General features: G+C 38.2%; 1 protein-coding gene across 1 annotated transcript in view; it reads right to left on the bottom strand.

Moving 5' to 3' along the window:
* ITGA8 (integrin subunit alpha 8) overlaps positions 1–12,093 on the bottom strand; it is a 171,386-nt gene that overhangs the window by 119,072 nt on the left and 40,221 nt on the right. Inside the window, exons 8-11 of the mRNA XM_045787904.2 lie at positions 11,458–11,502; positions 5,708–5,751; positions 4,178–4,234; positions 1,441–1,493 (exon numbers count right to left, since the gene is read on the bottom strand). Of these exons, the coding sequence (XP_045643860.1) occupies positions 1,441–1,493; positions 4,178–4,234; positions 5,708–5,751; positions 11,458–11,502 (199 nt within the window). The remainder of the gene's footprint in view (positions 1–1,440; positions 1,494–4,177; positions 4,235–5,707; positions 5,752–11,457; positions 11,503–12,093) is intronic.

The raw sequence follows: 12,093 nt of genomic DNA, 5'->3' as shown, positions 1-12,093 counted from the left end.
GACAGCTCATTTCTTTTTAGCATTGAACAGTATTCCATTGTTCGAACATACATTTACCCACTGAAGGACATCTTGGTTTCAGCCCTTCCATTTTTTTTATTCCTATCTGGTATTCGTCACCATCTAAATATGCTTTACTTGACTTACTTACTTTTCGTCTGTGGTCCCCAACTCTCCACCTCTAGTATAGCCTCTGTGAGGGTAGGGGTGTCTGTTTTGTTTTCTGCTATGTCCCAGTGACTAGAACAGTGCTGGTGTATAGTAGATGCTCAAGAAATATATGTTAAATGGAAGAATAATAAAAAAGATATTTTCCAGGGGCCCCTGGGCGGCTCAGTTGGTTAAGTGTCTGACACTTGATTTAAACTCAGGTCATGATCTCAGGGTTGTGGGACTGAGCCCTGCGTTGGGCTCTGCTCTCAGTGCAAAGTCTACTTGTCCCTTTCCTCTGCTCCTCCCCCACTCGTGCTCTCTCTCTCTCAAATAAGTAAATAAAATCTTAAAAAAAAGATTTTTTCCCAAAAGGTGTAAAATTGACTAACTTTATCTCCAGTCTTATGCCACCATAATATATAAATTACATTTTTATCTATATGAAGATCATAGCTATCTATCAATAACGTATCTAAAGTGCTTGCTTAGTCCAGATCCTAGAACATAGTTAGGATTCTGCAGGTATTTGATTTTTTATAAAAATGTGAACTCCCTGAGAGCAGAGACGTCTTTTGCCTTATTTGCCACTATATGCTGGGCACTAAGAATGATGGCTGACGCACAGTATGTGCTCCAATGATATTTATTGGATGGCTAATCAGTTTATCTCAATGTATTGGGTATCTTATTTAATCATTTGTTTTATCTATCAGTTAGGTGGTTTTAGTGAACCAAAGAGTTATTTAATAATAGTTTGTTTTTAAGGAATGACTTAAAACACAACCATAATTTATCATGGTGTTTGGTCCAAGCTCAATTGTAATCTACTGGCATACATCGTAGAGCTCATGTTATTATTTCATCTTCTCCAGCATTACTAGTATGTTGGTTAAAGCAATGTCAGGAGAAAAAAATGTTTATGTGCAAATGGTTTATGAATGTATCGCATGCTAAGTACGGGTAAATAGAGACAGATGAGCAAATGCTTTAATGGCTTTGGATTTCAAATGGCCAAGGACTATTCAGTTCCTTAAAGTAAAGATAAAACTAAGTAAAACAGTCCTTTTCTGGAAGTGGCAGATGTGGAAAATCTCCATAATGACATAAAATAGGATGATAGAATTCTTTAGTAGATGTATCCTCTTGCCCTGAACCAAAAAACAATTAAAACAAGAGAGCCTCTATCTTGCTGAGGAAGTATGGAAGGATCTATTTCATGAAGGAAAAAAATTCATCTTTGTGGATGAACATAACATATGGTGAGTGAGGAAGTTCTTATAAACTTACCCATCATTGTTCACATCTGACACTGTGACCGTATATCCAAAATAAGATGCCATCTGCAAGGGAAAACCATAAGATGACATAGTTTATGTTCAAAAATAATTTTTATAGTCCTCTCTCATGTTTTCCTGAAGGATGAATCTCACTGGAGCAGACTTCTGCATTACATTCATGGACTCCTGGACATGGACAGAGTCTTAAAGTCATTCAGTCTGACCCCATGCATAATTTCCCCCCAGTACCCCTGACATCAGATTGGCCATCCTCTGTGGATATTCAACAATCAGCCCATTCAATTTGTGGACACAATTATTAGAATTTTCTTTGCTAAAATTCACCCTTCTATAACTTCTAGTCCTTAATCCTATTTAGTTCTGCAATCTTGAACCTCAAAGAATAAATCTAATTCCACTTCCATATGAAATTTCATATGGAAATATTTGTAGCTTGGCTCACCATAGTGGCCTCTCTTTCTTGGAGATACCACATGTGGTACCAAAGAAAAGATGATACCCCATGAACGCACTCTTCAGAGAAGAGTTAAATAGGATTTACACTTGGACTCTGTATCACTGGAAGGTTTTAATTTCAAGGGAAACCATGTCTCAGTATCAATTCATATTGAGTTTATTGTCAACTAAGGTTTCTGAGTCTCTTCTGAGAATCAGTAGGGAGCCACATTCTAGCTCTTAAGTTTTTGTTCTTCAAGTTATGTTTTCAACATTTATCATCTTTTCAGAATCAGATCATAGTTTGAATTTGTCGAGATGTTTTGTTTCCATGTTTTAGCATCCGGCGCTTTAGCTGACTTAGCCTCCCATCATCTTCTTCTACAATCCACTGGAAAGTGTCCTACACAGAAGGCAGAGACTTTGGTCTGTGTTGTTCATGCTTCTGTCTGCACTGCCTGACCAGGGTCCATCTCAGAGTGGGTGCCAGGTGCCAGATACTCTTTGTAGAGGGAATGAATACGTGAGTTAGCAAGTGTCATGCGATAATTAAATTCTCCCACCTCTTTTCTCTATTCCAAACGTATACAGTTGCTATAGACTGAATGTTTGTGTCCTTACCTTCCCCCAAATTCAAATATTGATCCTAACCCTCAATATAACGGTATTAGGAGGTGGGGCCTTTGGGAAGTGATTAGGTCATGAGGGTGGAGTCCTTATGAATGGGGTTAGTGCCCTTACAAAAGACACCCTAGAGAGCTCTCTAGCCCTCCTTCCACCATGGGAGGACCCAAGAAGATGGCTATCTATATGAATCAGAAAGCCAACTCTCACCAGATACTGAATCTGCTTACCTTTTGATCCTGGGCTTCCCAGTGTTCCAGAACTGTGAGAAATAAATGTTTGGGCTTTTTTAGCCACCCAATCTATGGCATTTTTATTATAGTATTCTGAAGACTAAGATGTAGTTGCCAGGTGCCAAATGCTTTTTGCAGAGGTCATGAATGCATGAGTTAACTGTGCAATAATGATTCAGTTCTCCCACCTCTCTTCTCTATTCCAAACATGTACAGTGAAATTCTTATTTCTGGTGTGGCATTGTGTGGCCTTCACTCAGAGGAATTTCATCATTTATGCAATAAATGTTGAGGTTCAAGACTGAAGAACTAGGTGGTATTGAGGACAAGAAGTTATAGAAAGGCCAAATTTAATAATGTTTAAAGAGCTTCTAATGATAAAAATGTGAAACAGATCTGGACAAAAGAGAAGTCTTGCCAGATTTTCAATAAACCATTAATTACCATCACTTGAGAATAGTTCAAACTTTGTAAGTTCATCCAACTTCACTATTGTCCCGGCTTTACTTCTCCATATTTACCACAAGAGTATCATGAGGGACATTGTTAAATGCTTTGTTGAAAATTGCAGAGTAATGGATAGACCAAAGCCCTATTGGGGGAGGAGGGGATGTCAAAAATGCTCTGTGTTCAATAGAAAACTCTATTAATAAAAATTGCTAACAATATATTATCCCAAATCGACATCTCTAGCTAAGAGTGGAGCATCTAAGGATCCTAAACCATGATTCAGAAGGTCAAGATGAAACTTGGCCAGATTCGGATGTGAGGCTTCCTAGAAGTTCAGTAGTGTGGGTTTCTGGTTAGGAGAGAATATGGGTTGCTCAGAGAAACCGATTCAATTAACAACTGGCTCCCTTAGATGGCCATACCACAATCATTGTTTAAAGATATGTGGCAAATTTCAACAGGTCACAATACCCTGGAAAACTCAGAGTGGTAGATAAAGTATGATCTCAGGCCACATTAGGTTAGGAGAATGACCGGCACTTCCCCCATTCATAAGACCTCGGCCAGTCCCTGGGAGGCAGGGACCAGAACCGGATAGCTTGTTGACCTCCAAATAATGTTGGGATGGGGGAGGGCTCTAGTTACAGTGAGGAAGGGAGTCACAGCACAGGCCCATTGACTCTGACTGATGCAGTGGGGCCGCTGAGAAGAGAAGCCTGTGTCTTCTCATAGGAACTCACCATCAGGCATACTACATACGGGTCTACAACATAACAGAATTATTCTCAGATCCATAGTTAGTGACACTGATGCATGAGAGCTGGGATATTGTCTGTCTGATGCATGGTTATATTCCCAGTGCCTAGAACATTTCCAGCACATAGTAGGTCCCCTGAACATTTATTTTGTGAATGAATAAATGATATGAATATTGCAATTTACTATTAGTACTGAGTGACATTGTTTGATTTTAAAGGTATTCACCTGTTCGCCAGTGAAATTCTGAATAAAAGTCATATCTGTAGAGTTAATGATTGAAACCTGAAATCATAGAGATTAGATAGGTTACATCATTTGACAGAATTGGAGAAAAAAACATTTTAAATTACAACTTAAATCATTTTTACATTTTGGGGAAGAGTAGTGAATAGTTAACTATATGTAAAACAAAAATGTAATCCCATAAGAATGATCTTCAAAAAAATCCAATTGAACTTTTATTTATGGTTAAGTCTCTGATACTTTCAGATAAAATGCATGCTTACTAATCTGAAAAGGGAAAATAGAAATTGAATTCAAATGAACGCTGAGAGCAATTAACCTTATGGCCAGTTAATTGATCCAATCAGGGTTTTCGTCTAAATTCATTTCTGTGTTTATGTTATTATGAGAAACTGATGATTATAGCTCTTAGCAAACAAAAAAAAAAAGTGAAAATTTTAACTGTTATCCACATAGCAAAACTACTACTTTTAATTTTATTCAGCCAACCTAAAATCTGCAGATATTACATTTACTAGACCTTAAAAAAAATGAACATAATTATTTAAAATATAACTTTTTCTTTTCAGAAGGTCTCTTGATTTTCCTTTCCTAATTTTGTGGTAAGTAGGTATAACAGGTCTGAACAGTATCCCTCCAAAGTTCATGTCGCCCAGAACTTCAGGAGGTGACCTTATTTGGAAATAGGGTCTTTGTAGATGAAACACATTAAGGAATGTGAAATGAAATCATCCTGGATTTAGAGTGGGCCCTATGGCCAATGACTGTTGTCCTCATCAGAAAGGAGAGGACGCACACAGACACAGATGGAAGAAGGCCATCTGAGGACAGAGGCAGAGATTGGGGTCATGCTGACACACACCAAAAAAAAGGCAGTGGCCCCCTGAAGCCAAAATAGATAAGAAAGATCCTCTGCGAGATGCACACCTGACACTGGGATTTTAGACTCTGGTCTCCTTGAACTACGAGAAAATAATTTTTTGTTGTTTTAAGCCACCCACTTTGTGGTAACTGGTTGCGGCAGTCTCAGGAAACGAATACACTAGTGCAATAACAGATTTTCTCATTTTTACCATATGAGGCATATTAAAATGCCGAGCACGTCAGCAACAATATCCTCTGCAATTATTCCTGGGTGATGCACAAGGATTGTGCTGGCTTCATGGGTGTGACCTGCGCCTGTCACACAGGTTTCCATGCTCAATCCGGCCCCACCCTTGGTTCAATGCCCAGCTGTTGCGATCCTGAAATTCTTAATAATTTTGAAAAAAGGGCCCTGCATCTTCATTCATTTGGCACTGTGTCCCACAAACTCGGTAGCTGATCCTGTACATAGACCAGAAAAAAAAAATCTAGCTTCACTTGTTTTCCTTCCTTTCTACTAAGCAAACAAGCATGGATCTGTAGGGGCTCACTATTAAAAGGTATTTTAAACCATTTAAAAGTTGAATAAAATTAAACATTTCTTTGCATATATAAGAAAATATCCAACAATGCATTCTTTGTACTCACATATCCAAAATTCTGTGCTCCTCTTGGAACGCCAGCAACCAGTTCTGGGGATAAAAATAGTCATTGAGAAGGGGCATTACATATATTTTAAAAGCTATCCAACACATCAGTTAAGATAGTGCTTTTTACATGAGTAACCATCATGTGGGGAACTGGAAGTGTGAAGTCATGGTTTTGTGATTGCTTTTGCTTCTGCTACAGACCATGGAAAACAGAACAAAAGTTGTACTGTGAGATTTACCAGTATTCATTACCCATCTCCATGTGTTTTTGCCTGTATAGCATAAGCCTGGCTTCTCAGCTCTGCATGTGATTTGTAGGTTAAACCCCTTACTCTAGTTTCTCCAGCTTTCACTGTGGAGGCATCTTTTGTATTAGTGTAAAAAGTACAGCTTCTGTCACACTAACATGTTAAAACAATTCCAGTTTCCTAAAGAAAAGCCATCATAAATGGCACGAGTCTGGCCTCCTTGGAAATGTTCGTTAGTAGCAGAATTAGAGGGTGACCTGGTAGCTAAGGGTCCCCCAGAAGGGAAGCTTCACTAAATAGAAATAGAAGGGGCACGGGGATGTACTGTATGGTGACTAACATAATATAATAAAAAATCATTAAAAAAAAAAGAAATAGAAGGGGCAAATCTGGGGGAAAGGGTCCATATAACTCATTGCACTATGATCTGGCTCTAGATTCAGAAGATAATAGTGTTATTCTTGGGCCTGCCATATACCTGGGATGTGTCATTTGACCTCATTTTTCCCAGTCACGTACAATTGGTGGCAGTTGGAATTGCTAATTATCAAAGATCTTTCAGTTCTTATTTCTATAAATCTAAACTATCCTTTGATTCATTGGGGTTTAAAATTTAGTTTAATTTAAATAGGAAGGGCCTGGAAGAGAATCTCCTTCCATTTAAATTACCCTTCCCCTCATCCTGCCCTGAAAGGTACAGCACAAGTTCTAGCATCAACTATAACTGGTGTGCTGTGTTCTAGCAGAGTTGGGTGCTCATGCCAGTAGCATTAATAATCAAAGAAGGTTCACTTGGGGTTAGATGTTGGACTTTTCAGTATCAAATCCATTAATTCAATCAACAAATATTTATAGGCAAATGGAGTATACAGTAGTGAGCAAAATGGATAAAATTCCCTGCTTTCACAGAACTTATACTCTGGTTGGAAGAGACAGTCAATTTAAAAAGCGGAGTCAATGAAATGGCATATTTGAAGGGGATAAGTGTAGTGAGTAAGAAAAAACAAACAGTAAAATGATACAGGGAGCACTGGAGGTGGGATGGGGAAGAACTTATGACTTATTAGGGCACAATTAGCAGGAAAGGACATGGCAAGAAAATGATATTGGAGAAAAGACTGAAGGAAGTGAGGCTGTAAATATTATGGATAAGTGGGAGAAGTATGTTCTAGTTGGAAAGAATGGCAAGTGCAAAGGTCCTGAGGTAGAAGTGTGTCTGGAGTATTCAAAGAATAGTGAAGAGACCAGGGTGGCTGGAGGAGAGGGAGTGGAGTAAATGGGTAGGAGATGAGGTCAAAGTAACTAGTAGCCTCATGAATGGAGTCTCTCAGTTCATTGTGAAGACTTGAATTTCAGACTGAATGAGTTGAAAAATCACTGGATCAAAGAAGTTACACAATCTGTCTTCTGTTTCTAAAGGACCACTTTAGCTGGTGGATTTAGAGACTACAGGAAGGCAAGGGTAAAAGCAGAGAGACCAGGTAGGAGTAGGGACCTGGATCAGAGTAGAAGCTGTGTACGAAGTGGGAAGTGGTCAATTCTGGTCATATTTTGACAGTTTAGTTAGCAGGATTTACTCATGAATTGGGTATGGATGGGGTATGAGAGAAAGAGTGCAGTCCAACGCTGACTTCCAAGGTACTTGGCTTGAACAACTGGGAGGATGGCATTGTCACTTACTGAGATGAAGCTGATGGAGGGTAGACCACATTTCAGGGGGAAGGTCAGGAGTTTGCTCACGAGCACATTAAGTTTGAGACAACTATTCAAAGAGAGATGTTGAGCATTGAGTTTGAGGTTCTAGATCTTAGAATGTGTATCCCTGAACCTAGAATTCAGTGTAATCTGAAGAAGTACCGTGAACCTGGAATTCAATAGAAGTTGGAAAAATAAGTGAGACCAGATGAGATTACCAAAACTCAAAGAGGAAAGAAACAGTCCAAATATTAACCCTGGGACACTTCAATGAGATGAGAGAAATTAAAGGAAACCAATAAAAGAGATGGAGAAGGAGCTGCCAGTGTCTGGGTAGTTGAGCGAAGAAATGAGGAGGAGTGATGAACTCTGTCAAATGCTCTGATAGTTAAGAAAGATGAGCTGTGTGGCGGCCCCTGGTTTGCTTGACAAAAGCTGTTTCATCTGAGCAGTGAGTCTAGGAGGAGGCGGGCAGTGGAACTGGCAGACAGAGACAGGCACAGCAGAGTGACAGCTCTTGAAGCAGAGAATACAGGTGCTTGCTGGAGAGGGAAGTAGATAAGAGATTTTCTTTTTAAGATGTGAGAAATAACAGTATGCTTGTATATTTCGTGGGAATGATTAAAAAAAAAACCCTGATGATATGAGATAGAGAATTAAAATGGCTGGAGTCCCTTCTTTGTGTCACGAGAGGGATTGGAGCCTAGTGCAAATTGGAGAGGGTAACTTGACACAGGAAGATGGACCGCTCAACTATAGCAATGGGAGGGATGGTGAAGCATGTCCTTGAAAAGTATGATGAGGCTCAGAAAAACGAAGCTATCTGGACAGATTTCTAGGAAAGGTGGCAGAACTGGTAGCACAGTGCTCAGTTTTCAGTAATCTTTATTCGGTATGCATTAAATTGGCATGTAACAACAAACCACCAACTGATATAGTGGAGTTGACCGATTCCAGAATCAGGCCTAACAACCAGAAGAGACTGACTATCCCATTTGAAATACATGACAACCACGACTAAGCGTTCCACAAACATTCAGAATTTTGTTTAAAAGACAACAATTCTCACATTCAGTAACACTGGAGTCTGCAGCCTCATATGGCCACAATACTATGAGTTATTAAAAGTAAATGTTGGTTAAAAATGTTCATAATAATTTAAAAATGATCAAGATGGGGAAATTGGAGTTTAAGGCAAGTTAGAACTGTCACTCAACTATAAAAATATTCAATTGGGAGGGAAAATAAGTGACTTTTCTTAGATCCATTTCAGTAACTCATGGTAAACCTTCTCTTAATATCAATAATACATGGAGGAAAAAGTTACATACCTGGCCTCGAAATACATGACCTGGCCGTCAACCCCATTAGTGAGAAGCAGAAAGGAAGCTAGTGTCTATCGAATGTCTTCTACCCACTAGACAGTGTGCCACATGCTTTATAATATTTCTACTGTTAAACGTCTAAAAAGTAGGCATTCATATGCCCTAGGATTGGCCAGATCACTTTCTTGGTTTTTTGCTCAGCTCATCAGATCCTAAAACAAGAACAAAATATCTTAATATCTTAATCTTTTCATCTAGAGGACATCAAGTCACTCAGTGTTTTTCATGGACTTCAGCTCTTTCCAGACTAGTTAAATAAGTAGTGAACACGGGTAGTCTTGGCTCGGTGTGGTCTGATAAATGGATCATGATTTCTGATAGTGTTTTTACATATCCACAAATCATTTAAAACTTGGATCCATCTAGTTATTTCTGTGATCTGAGGGAAAATCACTATGATCTTCAACCGTCCTTCCCTGTGATGTGCTGTCATGCATCCCTATTAATTTCCTTGGGTCAGGACTCAATGCTGTACTGGGGAACTTTCCAAGAGTTTAATGTCATGTTTAAAATCATTTGGCATATTTTACAGTTTCCTTTGCTAAATCACTGAGTGATTATAAGATTTGACTTTTCTAAGGTACTAGGAATTCAATTTTATCTCTGATGGTCCCTAACCCAAGAGTTCTTTCTTATTATACGTAATACTTTAATAGCACCCATTATGTAACAGGAATTATTCTACTGTTTTATGAACATATAGGATTAGCTTATTTAATCCTCATAAGAATCCTATGGTATAGATAATACTATCATCTTCATTGTTATCATCATCATCATTGATATCATCGTCATCATTACCATCACCATCATAACCATTATCATCACCATCATTATCATCATCATCACCATCACCATCATTACCATTATAATCAGCATCATCACCTTCATCATCACCACCATCCCTCTTTTAGAAATTAAGAAATGGAGGCTTTGAGATTCAGGTAACTCTGTCACAGAGCTGTTAAGTGACAAAGTCAGGGTTGAAACTCAAGTGGTCTAGCTCCAAAGTCCATGCTTTTAACCACCACAATAGATTGTCTTTTAATATCTTGAAGAAAAAAAATAAATGGAAAGATAGGGCCTTTAAAAATTAGCTTATATTTAAAAGAAAAATGTTCTTTTAAAGAAAAAAAAATCTGCTTTCAACCCCTATCCCACTGTGAATTTCTGCTTTGTAGGTCTTGTTGATATGAAACAATTAAAAGAGCTCTGATGATTTCTAGGGATGGCCACATTTCATTACCTCTTAATTCTTTGTGAATTCATTAAAACACATTAGTAAAAAGTAGTTAAGGTTCCTATGAAACAAGATGAAAATATTGATTGATTGATGATTGAGTCATTCAAAAAACAATACCAGTCTTGTATATGATAGGTATTCCTATCATTACTATGATAGGTATCCCCCTCCCCCAGAATTCATAGTGTTGAAACCTAACCCCTAATGTGATGGTCTTAGGAAGCAGGGCCTCTGGGAGGTGATTAGGTCATGAGGGTTGGATTAGTTTTATGTTTAGAACTTTATCCTAGCACTTCCTACAATTTTTAATCGGGTATTTTGTGTTCATTACTTAATGCCTGTCAGCCCCACTAAGACCACAAACTGTGAGAGTAAGGACCATCTGTTCACCTCTGTGTGTTCAACACTTAACACAGAGCCTGACACCGAGTAGGTGCTCAAAAAATACTGGACAAATAAATGAATAATAAATGCCTTGGGAGAGAGAAAAATGAGATGAGATAGGAGTTTAGAGAAGGAAGTGAAAGAAGGATTTCTGGAGGGGATGACATTTGAAACTATACTAAAAAAAAGGTAGCATTTGACCACTGGAAATTAGAGTGGCTGTAGAATCAGTAGATTAAAACCAGGGATGACAGCCTTCACAAGCCATAGAGGACAGAGGTGAGGGGCATACACGAGAATAGGGGTTAATTCACTCCATTATCTTGGGCTTGACCATGTCCAAAGGGGAAAAGGAAATAAGGTGGAGATGTTGGGTTGGAGTCTGGTGGGAAGTGTAGTATGGTCATGTCCAGTATGAGACCCCAAAAATTAAAGAAAAGATGGGGGATGTTGATTTTTCAAATTTGATCTGTCACTAACAGCTTGGCTTTTGTGTAGGCCATTTAATCACCTTATTTTTTTTAAATACATAACATAGGATTACTGGACTTGTTTTTATTGCTTAACTAGATTTTATTAAGATTGATATTCAGACTTACGGAATTTTTTGAGACTTATACAGCTGTGCTGAAGTATATTTTATATTTTTCTATAGATTATTATCATACACATTCTGGGATTCCATTTTTATACATTTTGTGTAGTGAAGAAAATTACATTTATAAAAGGGCTTTTTAGGTCACCTTATCTTTCCCTGTGCTTTATAAATGACATATTCAGTAATGTCTCTCACCTTGCTCAGAGTCTCCAGTAAATTCCCCAGCAGCAACTGAATATCCTGTGTTAAACAAAAGAAAAACCAATCACGCTTGAAGGCTTTACAAATGAGCTATGTCTAGAAAAACAAAATAATTACTATAGTACTGCTTTGCTCAGAAATCTTGACAAATATTGTAACATAAAAGTTTAAGGTTCTGTAGAGGGAAAAATTAGTGAAGCCAATGTGAACAGTTCTGTACTAAATCCTGCAAGCATAACAGATCTGCTTCTTCTGAGAAGGGCAGCACAATCAGATTCTGAGGGATGCTTCATAACCCATCTTAAAGTGTAAGGGTGGCCACTGCATTTTAAGGTTACTGATTCATCAGGATCAGACATGATACTCTGAAAGGTATCTTTCGTGCTCAGGTTTTGCTATTTCTCGATCGTCAAGAAGTTCTACTTCCTAATTTCTTTAAGGATGGTTTTCCACAAATTTCACTTACCTCTAAAGTGAGATGAGGTGAAAAATATAACTATATTTTGCTTAATTTATCAAGCAATCAAAATGCCAATAGGATACCAAAAGTGGGAAGCAATAGAGGTACAATGGCATTGTATGGTTTGCATGTAATACATTTTGGCAACATTCTAGCAACTGGAGGGTCTT

Source organism: Ursus americanus, chromosome 31 (assembly GCF_024610735.1).
Source record: "Ursus americanus isolate L20-20 chromosome 31, mUrsAme1.1.p, whole genome shotgun sequence".
Taxonomy (NCBI): Eukaryota; Metazoa; Chordata; class Mammalia; order Carnivora; family Ursidae; genus Ursus; species Ursus americanus.
The sequence above is the reverse complement of the archived record's forward strand: the minus strand, read 5'-3'. Positions and strand labels throughout refer to the sequence as shown.